Below are 20,089 nucleotides of genomic sequence, written 5' to 3'. Positions count from 1 at the left end.
AGAGACAAAGGGACCAGTGACACCAAGTCTGCACAAGTCATTTCTAGTACTAACAAGGGAGGCCTTCAATAATTATAGATGACATGCGTCAATAGAGTGTCACTTCATAGCACACCACGCAACTGTCTGGGAATTTGAGGCTAGGAAGGTATTAGCACTATGCTAACATAGGAACATTTAAAAGGTGTGATGGCTGAGATCTGCTGGGAACTTTTGAACTGTTGTAAACTTCTATTTATAGTCAAAACCGGCCAAACATATAGTTTATAAATCTTCTTGTGCTGGAATTTAGAGGAAGTCTGAATAAAACCAAGCTAACATACATGGTTAAATGTGGTCTACTCTTCTCTAACATCTTTTTTAGCAACAAAATATTTCAGTAGGACAACAGTTCACTTGAGTCAGCATGGGCTTTGGACCAACAAATGTCTATGCAGTATTGATCATTTATTAATCTTAAAGGAACAGTTCACCCAAAAATGACAATTTCTATCTTCATTTACTCACCCTTAAAGTGTTCCTAATCTATATTAATGTCTTCGTTCTGATGAACACAAAGAAAGATATGTGGAAGAATGGTTATAGAATGGTTATAACCAAACAGTTTCTTGACTACCATATTAAGATAAATGGCTGACACATTTCTTTGTTCTGTTTGAACACAAAAGAAGATATTTTGAAGAATAAAGGACAGCAAACAGTTCGGGGGCACTTTTGACTACCGTTGTCATTTTTCCTACAATGGTAGTCAATGAGGTCAAAAAATTGTTTGGTTACAAGCATTCTTCCAAATATATTCTCTGTGTTCATCACAACAAAGAAATTTATACAGATTTGGAACAACTCGAGGGAGAATAAATGACAGAATTCATTGTTGGGTGTAACTAGTTACTAGTATTAAGGTACTGTTATTGAATTACATTTCCCTTGGAAAAAGTAAAGTAAGGGATTACTCCTATTTTTCTGTAATGTACAGTTACTTCTGAAGTAATTAAATGAAATACTGTGTGTAACGTGTGTGCAATAGACACACACACTTAATCCTGTTTCATATTTTCAAAGTTTTTGATAAATTTGGCTCATTGAAGTGGCGTATTGATTTCTATGTAAATCGCTGAGCTCTGCTGACCTCTTGACATACAGGGTAATCTTGAATCCATTACTCCCTAAAGACTGAGCATGGCACCAATTTCAACCATTAAGCTACACAAGTGATCAAGTTGGGCTATATAGAGCTGGGATTAAACTACGGAAGAACGATTACCTTCAAATCCTCCTTCTATACTTAATAACATTACACTGGGTTAAATCCATGGGCCAAAGACACAAACAGGCAATTTATAGTCCACCTAGATTAACTTCATGAGAACCTGCAGCTCTAATCGGTTACGCAAATGCTTCTTGTGCCCAGTGCTGACAATGCACAATTATTGTAAAACCTAAAACATGCATATATCCACTGTTTGATGTATATAGCACATAACCCATAAATGGTCATTTCCCCTATTGAGTTTTGCAGTGTATGCCTCTCGATTCTGTGAATACCTGTCTCCTCTCACGGCGTGACAGAGTGTTTCCGTTCAGTATCCTCCACATCATGCGCACGGCGATGGTTGTCTCTATCCACAACAGACGGAATCCATGATAGTAGTGCTTCACCTCATCAATCACCCGTTGCCCTATTGTCCGTCTCACTGGCTCTGCATCCACCGTCGGACTGTAGACCGGCCCACCCTCCTCCAGCTTTTTATTCCGATCCTTCAGCGAACGTAAAGAACGCTCAACTTTAGAATCGTCGTGGAGCCGGCCTGTTGTATGCACCCATCGAACGGAGGCGTTTTGTGACCAAGCTATCGTCCTGTGATGAGTGGAGTGGGTGTGGCCTGGCAGGACATGGTCAGGTACAAGGATGGCACAGTAGAGACGTGATGACCTGGTCCAGCGGAGCTGATTTGTGGAGAAATCGGAGTGCTGGACGGTACGCACACTACATCCAAGAATAGCAGGACTGTTGAAAAACACAGTATTTTTGTAATATAACTATTAGTTTTATGGGTTCAAAGGTGAGTTGACGTGGATAGAGTTCAATCTTAAGTTTCATATACCTGTTTGGGGCTAACCGCAGTGCACTGCAGTTAAAGCATGCTCCTTCTGTCAACTTTCCTGAAAGAGAATCCAAGATGGCAAAATCAGGATTGATAACATAACACACATTACAAAAGAACAAAAGCAAACTTATGAACTTGACAAAAAGTTTCTACAAAAATCATAATGGCATTAACAACCTTGGAAAAATAAGGCGATGCTCTAAGCATGTGCGTGTGCACTATTGTGTGTATGGGTGTGCTCATACTAAACCATTTTTAACATGATACAGTAACATAAGATAAGAGGTCATGAAACAGACTACATGCCAGGACATGAACACCAGTAAAGGACAGGAGACTTGGATCCATGCCACTGGTGCATGCTGCGCCAGAGAAAACTGGTTATACACCTGAACTGCACTTTAAACAATTGTGTTAATAATCATGTACGCTCAATAGCCCAATAAAAGATCTATTTTACATATTGAGATAACATGACCAATCTAATATTACCAGTCTTGTTTATGTCTTGTGTGTCACATAATATTATAAAACCTTTATCCATTGTGCCTTAATCTGTTTACAAATTCAAAAGTCAGGGTCCGACAAGGCAGTCTGCCATTTTAAGGGCTCTAAACCACCAGTGGTATTCAATCCTGGTCCTGAGGACTCCCTGCTCTGCACATGTTGTATGTCTTCGATCATCAACTCTTTAAATGAGAGCTTTGCACGATTTGTCAAAGCACAGCACTTAACTTTTAATGACCTTCACAAGCACGCTTGACATTTGTGGCAGATGTAGACACGCGACAATGACTGGGCACATGTTAGTAGCGTCTATCTCATGCTAAAGTTAGATACAGAGGTAAGGGAACAAAGTCTGCATGGATATCCAAATACCAGGAACAACTATACACTTAATGTATTTCTAACACAGGAGTATCATCATTCTGTGATGGAAAGTTTTTTTAAAGGGCTTTAGTGAATGGAGATTAAATTATGACTGTCACCCACACTGATGAAAAAGATTTTCTTGAATTTTGATATCTTGAGTTCCTGATACAAAGAAATGACTGACCTGCGACAGCAACAGTTAATGGTACCGTTAAATCATTTTTGTGACAAGCAATTCATTTACATTGTATGACAAAATAGCAAAATCTGCTAAATGTCTCAGTCACAAGGGTTTGACTTTGGAATGACATCACTTTTCATTTTTAAATAGACTATTACTTTAAAAAGGAAAACTGAAAGGAGTTTCTTTTCTATTTACTGTAAATAGACTGTAGCTTCTGCTAAATCCTTTGTTTGGAGAAAGCCAATGAGACTATTCACCACCTTTGTTTTTATATTTTCAGTCTTGTGTTTCACACATGCACGTACAGTTCTGCATGCATCTACACCTGAAATACAGCAACACCCAAAACAGGTGTTCTCCTAAACCATTTCTATATCAACTTTATGTAACATGAGGCCCATAATATACAATAATAGCCATTTATTCTTTGACAAAACAAAAGCAAGATAGTTAACATCTTACAAAAATGCTATATAATTGGGCTTCCATACTAGAGTGTACTTACCCAGACGAAGCCTAATCTCTGTCCCACACCGTCTGGTAGACCCTTGAGACCCCTTGGCCTAAACTCCAAATCCTCCTTGGGAGGATGGTCATATTAAAGGATAAGTGCTTTCTGACAGACTTTCTACTTTCGTTCTATCTAAGTATAGCTGTATAGACCACATCCTGAGGTCAGTCGGGTTGCTGGCAGAAGGATTTGGATTTCTATCCTCTTCTAAGTGTCTTTGTATTTGCTAGAAGACAACAGACTTCTTTATAAATAATCTAACTTCCTTTAAGGGTGGAGTAAAAAGTAGTGTGGATAACACAACTTCATGGTCATAAATCTGCCTTTCTGTTTTCGGTTGTTATGGAAACTACACAAGTACAGCAGACTCTAAGGTGTGTCCGGAAGAGATATTGAGAAAGAGTGTAGGCCAAGAACATGCTTTGACCGGGTACAGGGCTTAACATATATCTTCTAAGTAACAGATTAGCTGATGCAATAGGACTCAGATATTTCAATGTGAAGACTTGTATGAATGATGAAGTACTTTTATAACGATACTGTAATATTTGATATATTTTAAGAGACATATAAATTGTAAATAAAACAACACAGTGTCCTATTCAAGGGACAGCCATACAGAATTATGACAAAGAGGCATGCTTTATGACAAAGTTCAGATGTAACACAAAAACCTTAGCTTTAAAGGTCTTTCCACTGCATTGGTCAGAAAGTTAACATCTATACACAGCAAAACCTTTTGGCTTTGTTACAAGTGCTCAACAGGTGCCAATTGTCTTAAAGAAACAACACAGTCACACAAACGTTTCTGTCTCATGTTGGTAGCCTGTGCCAGCTGGTATAGAACATCACAGCCTGTGCTGGCACATTTAACCAGCTTGGCAGAAGCGCCGTGGAGTGATCCTGATAAGAATAACTTCCAGCAAGAAAGAGGTTTTACATTTATGTTGGCATTTTTATCCAACAATGCACGCATACCTAGATTGGACCTGTAATTTATAGGCTGTCATGCAGAGATGCGGTTAATCATTACCCAGAGCGCACTGCTGTGGACAGGCTCAGAGTAAGAATGTCCACACTGAGGTTTCTCAGGAAGCACTTGACGTAGATTTTGAAATCAGTGACACATTGTGGCAACGATGCTGTGGTTAAGAAAGTAAGTAAAAGGCATTTGAACGTGAACTCCCTCGGGGCTGAAAACCACTTGCTACGGCACCTGTGCAGGGATATTACTACGTATTAAATTAAACGTCTATTTTTCATTTAAACAGAATGAAGTACCTTCCTCACACAGTCATTTGCACAGTCAAACCAATGGCATTACTCACTCTTAAAACATCAGTTTGTTTTGTTTGGGGGGTTGTAGATTAGAGTTATCATCCCCATAAAGCTGGGTCTGGTTGTTGTTACATCCTAAAAAAAGAACCCATAACCGTGTTTGCCCATATTTGTCCCAAACTGGGTTATTTTCAACCCAGTGCTTTTTAGTGTGTTGCAATGAAGGCCTCAAACTTTCATTCGAAGTCTAAATTATATTATGGGATGTAGTTTGACTACATCTGTATATCTGGGGCCAAAGACTTGCAAAACAGAAACAACTTACTTTGACCATTATTCATTGCATGAATATATTTAATTCTCTGTTATTACTTTGTATTATAGCATTATTACTTAAGATAAACAGGCCTGGTAAATGAATAACAGTTAAAGTATTATGTGAAAGTTATTATGCAGAGTGCACCATTAAGGATGAAGTATGACCATGGGCGCCGTAAAGGGGTGGAAGGTTAGGACGATTCTAAGGGCCCAGGCTGATTTAGGGCCCAGAATAGCAGACCCCCTTTTTATTTTCCTATTTGTAGGGGGCCCAGAAATTTTGGTTTCCATAGGGCCCAGAATTTCTGGCGGCACCCCTGAGTATGACTACTGTTGAGCAAAAATAGAAAATCAAAATGTAAACAATATTGATTTTATTAAACGACTACTTTTTGAATTTGTGTGCGCTCCAATAGGCCAATGACGTCAAACAACGAGTCGTTTAATGTGTGCATGCTTCCTGTCGTATGAAAGGTCGAAATGAAGACAAATCGTTGCAGGTGAGAAAGTCTGTCCTCAGATCACCTCAATGAGCTCCTTTAATTCATAAGCTTGTGCTGGATTTGTGCCCTGAACCGATATAGGCCTAAACCGTGACTCGATATCATAAACAAAATGACTCTGTTCTGAGACTTTAATACACATCACGCGTTGATATTAAGATAGAATCGACGTTGTATGGGCGTCATTCTGTATCGTTAAGATCCCAATTCGTCATTTACGCTCTGATATTAATCCTTAAAAAACGTGAACGTTTCTTGAAAAGTGTGGAAACGACTCGTGTGCTGATCATAACAATGACAAGACACACCACGGCGAACAACAGTTAACGTCGTTACAGCATTTCATGTTTCTGGAAATGACTTACAGTAACAGAGCATGACACAAAAGCACAAAAGCGCAAACACGTGTGACAGACGCACAGGATCATCTCCATTATGTGTGCCCGCACAACTAGCGTTACATATAAATCGCAGTGTATGAAAACGTTTACGGGCGATTCTGTGATCGCTGGACAGTTAGCTTGTCAGCTAATCACTCAGCCTTTATTTCCACCCGTTGTTAAATAATGATGCTACACTCTACGATTGCGGCCAAAATGGCTAAGTCACGGAGTTGCTAATCTATCCAAAGACACACGTTAAACGACAAGTGAATTTGTGGAATAATACCGTCAAAAGGCCTTGCTACGTATTCTCACGTGAAGGAAACTCAATAGTGTTACAACGGTCGCGTTAGCCGCATATTTGACAGCTCATGCGGCTATGTTGTCCTTTCCAAAATAATACAACTAAGCACGATGAATGAAGCTAAAACAAGCCAGTCTATATTCTGTTTTTAAAAATATAGATCACGATTAAGTTACCTTTTCTGAATTCGTTCTTTAATGATCTAGATGTTTTCAACAACGGTGTCCGGGACCTGGTGAGAAAAATCGATGCCATTCTGTTCCCGTCTGTATGGCTGAAGGGCGAGTAACGTCAATGAAGGGTTTAGTATAAGGATACGGTGACCGTTTAATATGAAACATCCAGAGAAGTCATAATCCCAAGCGTTCGGCGTATGTCCTTGCAACCTCCTCGATGATTCCAGCGATGAGTTTGCAAGTGCTCGGCATTTGCTTCCGTCTTCCTGTGGGCTTAGCTCGGACGGCAGGGGGCGGCATTGCTTGGTGGTGTCCGGACCGAGCGAGAAGAAATGTGATGAAGGGCCTTTGCGAGCGGGAATCACCAACAACCACATGAAATCGAATACGCTCTGAAAAGCGCGATATCGTTTTAAATTGTTTTTATATATATCAAATTGTGTGTTCTAGTTATTAAGTTTGTAAACATTCGTAGTGAAATAAAGAAATAAACTGTAAAATGCTTCTGGCATTCATTTCAGACAGGTTTGTTTGTGCGAGAACTGGCGCGCTTATTTCTAGGTTGCCAGACACTCTAAAGTTGAAACCCCGACCATGCGACCGAAATTCATCAACTAATGAATAATACAACTATTACCACAGACCTTTTGAAACATAAATAAGTGCGTTATATCTATAAACATTCAATCGAAAAATAATGTGAATGTTTAAAATCCTAAACGAATAAATACGAAATTAAACGAAGCAAACATGAGCCTTCTGTGTGCAACTGGCAACCGGACCGCGAATTCCCGCCCTCTTCATCTGACGTCACATGGTGAGAATAGCCCTTCTCCGCTCAGTTCCTCGAGCAGTGATCTGCCTCGCTTTGCCATTTTTCGAAATAAAAACAAAAACAGATGATATCAGAACCGAACGCGTTCACCTTGAAGTATAACACCGCGATGAAGTTTGGAGTACGCCGGGGAAACGTGTGAGGATGTTCGGCGGGGAGAAATCCGTGAAGAGAGTGATATTTGAAAAGGCCGGTTGAATTGTGCGTCGAGTGTCAGCCAATCGGATGTGAGTATTTTTGGCGCTGATTGGGATGAGAGAGAGTTTCCCGCAAGCCTCTTAATGCTGCTCGGGAGTAATGGAGATGCTGCAAACAGGTTTATTTTCGCACATAATAAATCATTGCACATCGTTATTAAGGAGGACTATAGTCTCAATTTGTGCAGGGTGGAATATTACAGATTTTCTCTCATGGGTAAAGGAGTCGTTTTATTGTCACAGGCTGAAGCAGCTGTGCCTCACTAGCTAACTGGCTAAGTTTGTGGGGTTTGTCAGCCACATTTAGTCAATTGTTTCAGTTAATTACTACAAGTGTGCTCTGCAGCTAGTGTGTATCCCAAAGCAAGACACCAATTCAGAGACTAAAATGAGACATTAAATAGTATGGAGGTGTAAAGGTCAAGATAAGTATTTTGCTTGTTTTTGGGTGAATCATGTGTTTGCTAGCACTAGTATAGTAGCTCTACTTTTATGAGATCTGGCCCTTCCCTAGTTGGATTGGTGAACTTTAACTCCACTGGAAAAATATCATTTCTAAGTCCCATTTACCTCTTGGATATTGAACATTTTGAACGGTGAACATGTAACGTTCGGTGCTCGTAAATTCGTTTGGTGTTGAAGTTTTCCATTGAGTTGAATGAACAGCTAAACGAGTCCATCACTGGAAGCTGCCTCATCCATGATCTCCCTTCACTTGATGTTAACGAGGCATCCTGACTGCTCGTTTTGAATGACAATTGCGCGATAACCGGGACTTGTTTAGGACGGATCATTCATTTGCATTCGAGCAGCTCTTCTTTTCTGAAACGCTTTAGTTAAACGTTGTAATTCGGAGGTTGGTAACGTTAGGGGTTCATCTTCTGCCATGGTGCGTGGCGTGACTCGATAAACGGTACGTTAAACGTTTGATTTCAGGATGAAGTTGTTCGTTTTGCTCGGAACAGTGCGATTCATACGATGTTTTATTTCACGATTATTTTGATGTGGCATCGGACCCATCGTTTCATTGATTTGAATGGAAAGCGGCCGGCCACCCACTCGCTCGCTCCCGCGGTAGCCATTTTAACGCGCGTCCAAACCAATAAGCGTGAAGTTCTCAAACTACGTTTTCAGCATAACTGAATGAACTATTTAAGTTTAGAAACATTGTATCAAGGAGCACATCGATGAAGACTTTGTGTATAGAGAGACAGTTTTTTTAAGAGCAGCATTTTCCACAGGTGCAGTGGTCAATATGACACATTAATACTATCAAAACACATTTACCATATTTGTTATCATACTGTCTAATGTGTGTGGTGGTTGGTTGGTTTAAGCATTTTCCGGTGTTTTCTTTCTTTTCTTGTAATCGTTTACAGTTTTTTGATAATACTGGCTTGTATTTTAACTTCAAAGTTCACTCACAGTTTTGAGGAAATCTTACTAACTTGAAGTGATAGTTCATCCAAACATAAAGTCTCGTCCTCTTGCCATTCAACAGAAGATATTTCGAAGAATGTTGTTATCTGGCCCCCATTAACCTGCATTGGTTTTGTGTCCATACAATTGAAGGGAATGGGGAGCCAGTACTGTGTGTTACCAACTTTCTTCAAAATATCTTCTTTTGTCTTCTGCGGAAGAAAGTCAGTCATAAAGGTTTGACATGACAAGAGGGGGTGAGACAGAATTGTAATTTTCGGTAAACTATCATTTTAATGAATGCATTTATCTCTTTGTGTGTTTCGTAGGCCCTTGGTTAGTAATGACAGACAATAAGGGGAGATCACTGCCTGCGATGCCCGAGCCAAGGAGTCCGACCACCATGAAGCAGCCCTCTGATTCACCCGGTGGATGCAAGGGACGGGGTGACGGCAGTACTGACCCCACCATGCTTATGGATAAAGCCGCCACCCAGCTGGCAGCTACACCTCAAGAAAGTGTTCTACAGATGATCGGCACTCACAATCACTCTCATAATCACAGCCACGAGCGGCTGAAGGACTTGACTTCTCGCTTGTTAAATGGCGATCAGGACAAAATCCCCAAACTTTGTGCCGCCACAGCTGCACAGTCCCTTCTCAAGGGGGTGGAGCCTGTGCCTCAGCACGCCAGCCCTCCGAGGAAGTCTAGTGCCTCTCCTGAACTCACTTTTAAAATTACTAAATGCGTTGTAAAATCGAGCTGTTACGAAGAAGGTTTTGCAGGGGAGATGACCGAGGACACGGATGCACCGCTGAGAATATCAAATGATGTTCTGGTCTCGCCAACGGCCACGAGCGATAGGAGAAAGAAGAAGAGGGGGGTTGTGAGGAAGAGAAGCCCACCAAATCGGAGGCGTCCCATTTTAGCCTCTACTTTAAGCTCAGATACATCTCCTCTACTGCACAGCACCCCAAAGTCACATGATCTCACCAGCGAACCATGTGTTCATCCAACTGAGTCTAATGAAGTGGGTGACTGTGAGATTCCTGCTACTGTAACTCCCACCCTACTCCAGGTATCATCCAATAATGAAAATTTCCTAATCATTAACTCGCCCTCATGTCCATCAAAATTAGTTTGACTTTCAATTATCTGCAGAACACAAAAGATGATATTTTGAAAAATGTTGGTAACCAAAGAACATTGGATCCCATTGACTTCCATTGTATGCGCATAAAACCACAAGACTTTAAAAAAAATATATTATACATTTTAATAACTACGTTTTTTTTTCTGTCATTCAGCAGTCAGTGACGGAGTGTGAGCTGAGTAATGTTGCACAGGTTGTGGATGATGTGAAAATGAAGGATACAGATGCACAGCCCCATGTGCAGTACACAATGGGAGACATTATCTGGACCAAGGTGTCTGGATACCCATGGTGGCCATGCATGATCACTACAGACCCAGAGTTTGATGTGCACTTTAGGTCGAAAGGTAAGTTCTGGAAATACTTGAAAACATGCTTTATCTCAAAGCACTTTTCAGATTCTCAACCATAAGCGGCTTACGTGTGTGTAATGTATAGGAGTGCCAATAGTTGTAAAGCAAGAATGGAGTGTCTTTACCATGTCATACCCAGCACTTAAAAGGGGTTGATTTGTATAGGGAGAGCACAGTGAAACCTGTGAACTTTATATTTACACAGCGTGACCCTGAGATAACATGAACAGAGAGCAGGACTTAACAATTCACTTTCAACAGGACAGGATGAGAAATGTGTCATCTGTATAAAGTGAATTTCTTCATTTTATGATTTTTGTTGCAGTTGCTAGCCGCACAGGATTGTTGTATCATGTGCAGTACTTTGGAAATGCCCCAGAGAGAGGATACGTCTTTGAGAAGAGCATAGTCACCTTCTCAGGAAAAGACCAGTATCACTCACTTAGTCGTGGAAACAAACTACAGAGTCAAACTGGTGGAAATAAGGTAAATTAATATTATGGGTTTTAAAGCGATAGTTCACCTAAAAAATAAAAATGGTGTTATTTTCTCCCCCTTACGTCATTTCAAACATGTATGAATTTCTTCCGCAGTACACAAAAAAGATACTTTGACAAATGTTGTTCACTGGCCCCCAGTCACTTGCATCGGTCTTGTCTCCATACTATAAAAGTGAATGGGTGCCAGCGCTGTTTGGTTACCAACATTCTTCAAAATATCTTCTTTTGTGTTCTGAGAAAGAAAGAAAGTCACTAAGGTTCGAAATGACAAGGGGGTGAGTAAATAATGACATAATTTAAATTTTGGGGTTAACTATCACAAGAGTTTGACCATATGTATGTATTATGAGCCTCACAGCTGGTTGATTTTCTCTTCAGCGCTCAATTCCTCGCAAGATCCGGGAGCAGTGGGAGACAGGCATTTCTCAGGCGACAGAAGCATTGGGTCTGCATATAGAGGAGCGACTGGCCAAATTCAGTTATGTGTATGTAGAGGGCAAAGCTCAGTTTAACCCTCAGATGCTACAGGAGCTTCAAGCACAACAAAATCAGGGACCAAAGCAAGACAAGAATGAGTCTCAGGAGCTTGTCAGCCTCACTCCCCCAGACTCCACACAGTCCAGTCCCAGCTCCTCAAAACCTACCACCGATCCCCTTTGCCCTCCCACAGAAAGCAGCACTTCAGCAGATAAAGCCGCCCTGCCCAAAAAAGCACCTAAAACCTCAGTAAAAAGGGATCGTGGCAAACCGCGCACCACAACGGTGTGGATAAAGACAGCACCTGCTTCTGAGAAAAACATCACTAAGTCTACTGTTCAGGTAACAATTATTGTGAAAGATAACCATCATTTTATAATGTTATGAGGGTTGAGAGATGTTTCATATTGCTTTGTGTCGTAGGATCCCTCCAATGCACCAGAGACACTTGAACCCCAGAAGAGAAGAAAGACGAAGGCTAGGAAACAGACGTCCCGGAAAAAAGTGTGTTTTTTTTGTCATGGTCGAATATGATTATTTCTGTTTCTGTTGTAGTTTGTAAAAGTTCCTAATTTGATCTTAATTCATCTTTTAATTTTGTCTGTGTGAAGGACAAACTCTGTATTGACTTGGACCTTCAGTCACAAGCTCCTCAGAGAAAACCAACACTGCTTAAGCAAAAGTTTCCAGCAGCACCGAACTCTGTGAAGAAGAGGAAGGTCAAAGCAGGTGTCAGTATCTCTGACACTCTAAACACACAGTCTGGTACTACTGCACTTTCAGGTGAGTCATAGGATAGGTAAGGGGGTTTGTTCAGATCCCCTGGTTAGTTTGCTAAATTATTGATATTAAAATGTAGCTTAGATTGCTATAAATGACCATCAGTTAATAACCAACTAGAAATTAATAAAGTATTATTCTTTTAATGTCCATAAAATAAAACACATTTTGGTTCTTGCAGTCATTCTTTTGTGTTTTTTTATGACAGCAGATTTGAAGTTATCAGCACTAAGCCCCAAACTCTTGAAGGATAAAGATGATACGGCTTCTAAAGGTGTGTGGGTGGTTTCTTTATTAGTAGTAGCTTTTCAGTTGTTGGTGGAAAAGTTTAATTGCAGGAAAATGCAAAGCATACATTGCAAAGGTATTGAATAAGTCCGCATTCTGACTGCTTCTTACAGGAAAGAAGAAAGGCTCTAAACGTGTAAGAGAGTCAAAGGAGGATGTTGCGCCCCAGCCCAGAAAGAAAAGCAAGCTCGAAAACGAACCAAATATAACGAGAGGTCAAAAGGTACAAAATGAGAGCAGATGACTTTCCGAAAAAGACAAGTTTGATTTTGTATTAAATCCTTTTTGGTTTTGTCTGTTGTCATAAGACACAATCAGATGAGGCTGCTGTCACTACACAAAGGAGGAGAAAACCGAAATCTGATGATCAAAGGAAACGGTCTAAAAAAGCACCAAGTAAATCTACCACGAAAATAAATTCCTAGAACATCACTGTTTTTCCATTTTATATCTTTAATTGGGTTTTTAATGCGTTTCTCAGGGGAGGAATCTCCTGCCAAGGTCAAACGCGTCAGGAAGCGGAAACAGGAGTCAGGCAGGCAATCACTTCCTGTCTCATCTAAAAAGAACCGCCCATCATCTCCTCAGTCAGAGGTGGGTAGTGCTGGGTTCTGGATTGTCTGTGATTCTCTACCAATATGTTTTTTTTGTAGTTTGTAATTGCATGCAATTGTGAAAGTAAATGGTTATTAATTCCAAGTTTTTGTAATATGAACGGGTTTTAGGGTTCGGTGTGTGAGCACAGACCTGATTCTCCCAGTGACAGCATAGATGAATCACATACCTCAAAAAAAATAGAGCGCACACCCGGAGCCAAGAAAGAGAGCGTATGCCTGGTGAGTATCCTCTCGGTGTGTTTCCTGCTGTGTGTCTGTACATGTGTCTGATGTGTTTGTGTGTACACAGGTGTGCGAGCAGACAGGTGAGGATCTGGTGACATGTGAGGGTCAGTGCTGCGGCTCATATCACCTGGAATGTATCGGACTGGACAGATCGGCAGGAAAGGTGCTCTGCATCACTTGTACCTCAGGTAAGATACATACACCGTTAATGTCGATCTCTTTAGCTCGAGCTGTGGGAACTTCATCTCTCTGTCTCTCTTCACAGGTGCACACGTGTGTTTCTCCTGTAAAAAGTCTGAAGGAGAAGTGCGGCGCTGTTGTGTGCTTCACTGCGGCCGGTTCTATCACGAGGCCTGTGTGCGGTTGAGCGATCTGACCGTCTTTGAGAACCGCGGCTTTCGCTGCCCCTTACACACGTGCCTCAGCTGCCGCGGATCTGCAAGAGCCACCAAAGGTAATCGATTTTAACAAGTCATTCATTTCAAACCACCTTTTTAGGTTTGCTATGATTCATTTTAAATATCTTTTTTTTTATTCAATTGCAAATTCGTTTTTTATATTTATTATGCTTATTTTGTGAAATGCATTTAAAAAATTTGTTTGTTTTTGTATCATCCTGGGTTTGTAAAACACTCAAAGCATTTTTTCAATCGTATCCTTGCAGGAAAGATGATGCGTTGTTTGCGCTGTCCTGTGGCCTATCATGCGGGAGATCTGTGCGTTGCCGCAGGAAGTGAGATGCTATCTTCTACTGCCATTGTGTGCACAAACCACTTCAGGGCTAAGAAGGGCTATAGTCACCACTCTCATGTCAACGTAAGCTGGTGCTTCATCTGCTCTAAAGGTACCACTTCTACTGTCATTTTTAAATTCTTTACATGCTCTGAGTACTTTTGTCTAATAAAAACATGCATATGCTTGTGTGTTCAAGGTGGCAGACTGCTGTGCTGCGAGTCTTGTCCGGCTGCATTTCACCCTGACTGTCTGAATATTGCAATGCCTGACGGCAGCTGGTTCTGTAACGACTGCCGCTTGGGAAAGAAACCCAAGTACAGAGACATCATCTGGGTCAAACTGGGGAACTACAGGTCAGATTCAAACATTAAGTCTCTTAAGTAACCATTAATTGTTTGTAGTTCTATTCTTCAAAATGTGTCGTATCATGAGGTCATTGTCCCACACTGACGTTTGATGTGATTTTTGATTTCTAGATGGTGGCCTGCAGAGATCCGTCACCCCAAGAACATCCCCACAAACATCCAGCACCTGCGGCATGAGATCGGGGAGTTCCCTGTGTTTTTCTTTGGCTCTAAAGACTTCTTCTGGACCCATCAGGGCAGAGTGTTCCCTTACATGGAGGGAGACCGAGGAAGCAAGTATCAGCAAAATGGCATCGGCAAGGTTTTTAAAAATGGTAAAGAACTCAAATTGTGACTCGTTTTGTCTTGTTTATTTGCATACCAGCTCATTCAATTGTCATTAAATGCTTCCTTTGTGTTCATCCGTTCAGCCCTGTTGGAGGCCGAAACTCGTTTTAACGATCTCAAGATGGAGAGAGAGGCCAAAGAAGCCCAAGAAAACAACAAGAAGCCTCCTCCATTTAAATACATCAAGGTACCTTTATTGTGAACATTACTGTTAAAGGGGTCATATGGCACGATTATGTGTTTTTCTGTGTGTTATAAGTTGCCCATGAATGTGTCTGAACAAAAGATGCATTCTATCTAAATGCGAATGCTCACCCAGACCTGATTGAAACACCTTGTGTAACCACACCCCCACAAATCCATGTCAGTTGGTGATGTGAGTTGACTAAGACCGCCCAAATGTATAACCAAGTAAGCTGGGTGTACCTCTCAGTACAATTGCTTTGGAACCTGATGTTCCAAATATGTTAAGAGGGGTTAAATTTCTGTCACATGCTTACAGTATTCGACCAATCACTACACACTGGTTAACTGGCCAATCATAGCACACCTCGCTCTTCAGAGCAAGAGCTTTGTTAAAAATCCACACGTTTCAGAGAGGCGGAGCAGAGGAGACGCAAACATCCTGGGTTTGTGGAAAATACAGCGCTTTTGAACTTAAAATCGTGCATACACATAAAAAAAACGATAATATTCGTTTTAGCTGTGTCATATGAGCCCTTTAAGAATGTGCATATTATATTACCCTCACTGACCAAGTCGGGTGATTTCAGGTAAACAAGCCCTGCGGGCGAGTGCAGGTCTACACTGCAGACATCTCCGAGATCCCCAAGTGTAACTGTAAGCCATCGGACGAGCGACCCTGCAGCTTTGAATCAGAGTGTTTGAACCGCATGCTGCTGTACGAATGCCATCCTCAGGTGTGTCCTGCTGGAGAACGCTGCCAGAATCAGGACTTCACCAAACGCCTCTACCCCGAAACCAAGATCATCCGCACCGCGGGCAAAGGCTGGGGTCTGCTGTCTATGCGAGACATTAAGAAAGTCAGTAATAAAGGAAATTTACGTCATTGTGATTGCTGATTGGTTGCTGATTGTGCCCCAGTGAGCTGATTGGTTGGTTTGTCTCCACAGGGCGAGTTTGTGAATGAATATGTGGGTGAACTCATTGATGAAGAGGAGTGCAGAGCCAGAATCAAATACGCTCAGGAGAATGACATCTCACACTTTTATATGCTCACGATTGACAAGGTAAATAAAACTGGTGTTTTTACTCAAGCAGAACGCACTCCTCCTGTACCGGGTTCATGCTCATGTGTTTGAACCCCTGCAGCGAGCCAAACAAACAGTGTTGTATTGGGAGTGCCACTTGATAGCAATGAATGGCACAACAGGTCAGAGCGCTACAGATGCTCCTATAGAGAGCACTGACATATTGTGAAACTTCTGCCGTGAGTATGAACATGTGTCTGTGTGTGTGTGTGTAGGATCGGATTATAGATGCAGGTCCCAAAGGGAACTACTCTCGTTTCATGAACCACAGCTGTCAGCCCAACTGTGACACTCAGAAATGGACTGTTAACGGAGACACACGTGTGGGCCTGTTCGCTGTGTGTGACATCCCTGCTGGTGAGCGCAAATGCTGAACATTTAAAAGATTCATTTATTTGTTTGCTTATAATTAATTAAAATATATGTTTAGACATGCAATTTAGAAGTTAATTTGTGTGTTGTCTTCAGGAACTGAACTCACTTTTAATTATAATCTGGACTGTTTGGGGAATGAAAAAACCGTGTGCCGCTGTGGAGCGCCCAACTGTAGTGGTTTCCTAGGTGACAGACCCAAGGTGAGCTAATTTAATAAGAGCACAAGTCGGAAAGGGCTGGAAAGGGTCACCATCCGTGCTGAATCTTGTCATTTTTCTTACTTTACACTAGGGGTGGGCGATCTAGAAAAAAAATTCAAATCACGATTTTTTCCAGATAGATCACGATTCAAGATTTTTTCGCGGTTCTTCTTCAAGTTGGTTTTAAGACTATTTTGCAAATTAAAGGGGCTTCAATACAGCCAAACTAAGTCCCCATATAAAAATATACTCTTTACCATTTATATTTTGAAGAATATTTTAATCAAGTTAATATTTAATGCAAGTGCAAGAACATAAATCAGCTGTTAGCAAAAAACTTTACATTTTGAATTTGGTTTTTCATCTTGTTGCGGCACTTGGAGTAAAGCTGTGGAATGGGCGTGGAGGATAAATATTTTTGCCTGGGTATTTCGTAACGTGGATCTACGACTTTGAGCAGTTTTTTAAAGCCCTCATTTTCCACAGTCTTTATGGGAATCATGTCTTTGGCCAGTTAAAATGCGACTGCGTCAGTGACATCTTTCCAGCGCTTGCTCGTTCTGTCATACGGATACGGAGTTCCTTTCTCAAATGGTTCTTTCGGTAAAGTCGTTGTTTAAGCCTTTTAGTTTCCGTATGCTTGGTTGTACCTGATTTACTCGTGTGGGATCCCTTTATAATTTGACTGTCGGCATACTCTTTCAGTCCCTTTTATTTTGAGGTGGTTAAAAAGGTTCGTTGTGTTGCCTTACGACGCTCGAATCTTATCATTGCCACATTTGCAAATAACTGTTGTTTGGGCCGTGTCAGTTGGGGAAAACCCAAACCATTTCATTATTACTGATGTAGAATTTTTTTTAAGGACCAAGTCTTCCGTGTTTCCCTCCATCTTCACTGACCACGTCACTTAATCTTACTGAATTCACAAGCAACGTATACGAGCTTGTTAACATGGCGCAATCTATCGCAAGTATGTTGACGAATTCTATAGAACACTACTATATAGGACGATTTAACGATTTTCCCGAAAAAGTGGATCGTGCAGTCATTTTAATCGTTCGCGATCTAATATCGTCATATCGCACACCCCTACTTTAAACCCTGAAGTGCCACCAATAAAATTTCACTTTGACAATCATGTTTATGTTCAATTTTTGTCTTTGAAGCAAAAATGTATTTTCTCTGATTGCTACGCTCATTCAGATTAGCATGTTCTGGCATGGGAACTTTTCCGCCTCTGAATATTTAGGAGGAAAAAAAAAACTCAAACTCATCATATTATAATTTTATGTTTTGTTAAACACAAAATAACAAATTTTGAAGAATTTAGGACAGCAAACAGTTCTGGGGCATCTTTGACTACCATTTTCATTTTTTTCTACTATGGTAGTCAGTCATTTTCAAAATATCTTTCTTTTTGTTCAGCAGAACAAAGAAATATATATAGGTTCGCACTTTAAGGACTCTTGCAACTTTAAGGAAAGTTATTCATGACATCATTTAGATTTTGGGTTGGAATATCCCATTTTGATAAATCCATCTTCTGTGTACTGTGTCATCAATTCTTAGGCAAACAAGGCAATATGGACATACTTTCGCAATGATTTATCATCACAAAACTTGTTGTCATTACAAGTATCACGGCAGCATACATGCAGTTGATGTTTCTTGGTCGCCCCCTAGTGGTTAAAAGACAACATTTCTAAAAAGGAAATGCTTTCAGAGAAAACACTTCCAGTGTAATTGTCACAATATCCTGATACTTTACTGCTTTGCTGCATGCAGTTATATTTGATCTTGTACCGTTTTGGGTTCTTGGATGTTGCGCTGAAATTGTGTCGGCAGAAGACACTGGATTTGTGTATGTTGGTAAAAAAATAACTAAAGCATTCTTTTTACCCCTCGACTTCAGAATGGCCATACTTCTGAGTCCAAAGCCAAGCCTCAAAAGAAGAAGCCCAAAAGGAGGAGGGCCCGGAATGAAGGCAAGAAGTCAGAGGATGAGTGCTTCCGTTGTGGTGATGGAGGAGAGCTGGTTCTGTGTGATAAAAAGGGCTGCACCAAAGCCTATCACCTTTCCTGTCTGGACCGCACCAAGAGACCTTTTGGTAAGAGCTGAAGTTTGTTGTCTCTATCATAAATTTCCAAACAAGGTGCACATATAAATAAAAATTGATGTTTTTACTGGTAAAGTTAAAAATATCTAACTGTATATATCGTCAGTTAACCATTACATTTTTTTGTGAAGACATTGTGTTTGAATGTAATTGAAACTCCTGTTGTCTCGCAGGTCGTTGGGACTGCCCTTGGCACCACTGTGACGTCTGCGGAAAGAACTCTGATGCTTTCTGCCAGCTGTGTCCTAACTCCTTTTGCAAGGCTCACCAGGAGGGGGCGCTACGAACGCACCCCCTCGCAGGCCAGCTCTGCTGCCAGGAACATGAAGATTCTGATATCCGGCCCCAGGCAGAGAGCCCCACTGAGAACACCCCCATCTCTGAACTGACCTCATCCCCCAAACCTAAGTACAGACGCACAGCCGAGCCGAAAACGACCGGAAGAGCAGAATCTAAAACCAGCAGCAAACCTGCTCCTAAAAAGAGGGGTCGCAAAAAGGCCACAGAGGTGTAGTGGGATGTAGAACTATTGAACCTGTCTTTCCTCCCACTAACTCCGCCCCCTTTCCCTCAGCCACACCACAAATGATTCAGTGATATGGATGTCGCCGTGACTGTTCTCCAAAACTGAACGCACTGTACGTGTCTGATCAGGGAAGTGTTCCTCAGAGCCACCAAATGCGGTTCTTCTCTCCCTGTTTTTCACTCTCATGTGTTAGACACAACTGGGTGCATTTGCATCGCACACAGAGCCGACAGCTGGAGCACCTTGAATCCACAGCATTACAGACGCCAAACTTGAAACATTTTACAACTTTTTGAATCTTGGCATAGATGTTTGTGTATTTTTTAAACAGTAGATATGTATATGGAAATGTATATGAAAGACCAAAATTATAATAATACTGCATTTGTTGTTAGTAACAGATGCCAGGAGTTGCTGTTTTTGTTTGTTTTATTTTGTTTTAACAAGTGGTATCTTTAATAAGACACTATGAGTAGCCCTTGAATTACATTTTTATAGTCTGTTAACTATAGAGCAGCACATTTTTTTTGTAGCTCAGTTCATTTTTGTAGCTCATTTTTTTTGAGTTTCCATAACCAGAATATTAGAATTGTTAAATGAGCCTGTGAAATCTACCTATTCAGAGTTTTAAGAGGAAATCATGACAGGTCTTCTTGTGATACTTGCAAGAAATAAAGCATTTTGAAGCATG

At 41.0% G+C, this 20,089-nt stretch overlaps 2 protein-coding genes across 9 annotated transcripts in view; one reads left to right on the top strand and one right to left on the bottom strand.

Annotated features, from left to right (window-relative positions):
- letm1 (leucine zipper-EF-hand containing transmembrane protein 1) overlaps nucleotides 1–6,910 on the bottom strand; it is a 19,937-nt gene extending 13,027 nt beyond the window's left edge. Inside the window, exons 1-3 of one of the 2 annotated variants that reach the window (XM_056760195.1) lie at nucleotides 6,639–6,910; nucleotides 2,106–2,163; nucleotides 1,546–2,008 (exon numbers count right to left, since the gene is read on the bottom strand). In XM_056760195.1, the coding sequence (XP_056616173.1) occupies nucleotides 1,546–2,008; nucleotides 2,106–2,163; nucleotides 6,639–6,717 (600 nt within the window). In that variant the 5' untranslated portion in view covers nucleotides 6,718–6,910. The remainder of the gene's footprint in view (nucleotides 1–1,545; nucleotides 2,009–2,105; nucleotides 2,164–6,638) is intronic. The other variant, XM_056760196.1, reaches the window with a different exon arrangement.
- Nucleotides 3,540–20,089, top strand: nsd2 (nuclear receptor binding SET domain protein 2). Of its 7 annotated transcripts, none has more exons than XM_056760194.1 (24): nucleotides 7,736–7,789; nucleotides 9,419–10,167; nucleotides 10,397–10,589; nucleotides 10,921–11,081; nucleotides 11,474–11,914; nucleotides 11,996–12,076; nucleotides 12,184–12,355; nucleotides 12,564–12,626; nucleotides 12,754–12,863; nucleotides 12,949–13,036; nucleotides 13,122–13,234; nucleotides 13,366–13,476; nucleotides 13,547–13,670; nucleotides 13,748–13,936; nucleotides 14,147–14,326; nucleotides 14,414–14,570; nucleotides 14,694–14,896; nucleotides 14,993–15,096; nucleotides 15,683–15,952; nucleotides 16,043–16,159; nucleotides 16,396–16,537; nucleotides 16,649–16,755; nucleotides 18,668–18,863; nucleotides 19,046–20,089. In XM_056760194.1, exons 1-24 carry the CDS (start codon nucleotides 7,771–7,773, stop codon nucleotides 19,384–19,386), a joined length of 4,431 nt encoding a protein of 1,476 aa, XP_056616172.1. In that variant the 5' UTR covers nucleotides 7,736–7,770; the 3' UTR covers nucleotides 19,387–20,089. The 7 variants fall into 7 exon arrangements, with proteins under 7 accessions (XP_056616170.1, XP_056616169.1, XP_056616172.1 ...); XM_056760193.1 differs by having other exon boundaries at nucleotides 12,561–12,626; XM_056760192.1 differs by lacking the exon at nucleotides 7,736–7,789 and adding an exon at nucleotides 3,540–5,772 and having other exon boundaries at nucleotides 12,561–12,626; nucleotides 14,147–14,570.

Source organism: Triplophysa dalaica, chromosome 11 (assembly GCF_015846415.1).
Source record: "Triplophysa dalaica isolate WHDGS20190420 chromosome 11, ASM1584641v1, whole genome shotgun sequence".
NCBI classification, from domain to species: Eukaryota; Metazoa; Chordata; class Actinopteri; order Cypriniformes; family Nemacheilidae; genus Triplophysa; species Triplophysa dalaica.
This window is presented reverse-complemented; position numbering and strand designations above follow the sequence as displayed.

What these genes read in the sequence shown, in the direction of transcription:
- nsd2 (XM_056760188.1), top strand. An exon ending in TAACTCCCACCCTACTCCAG is followed by an intron (nt 10,168 to 10,396) that starts GTATCATCCAAT and finishes TCTGTCATTCAG; the next exon opens with CAGTCAGTGACGGAGTGTGA. An exon ending in ATATAACGAGAGGTCAAAAG is followed by an intron (nt 12,864 to 12,948) that starts GTACAAAATGAG and finishes TGTTGTCATAAG; the next exon opens with ACACAATCAGATGAGGCTGC.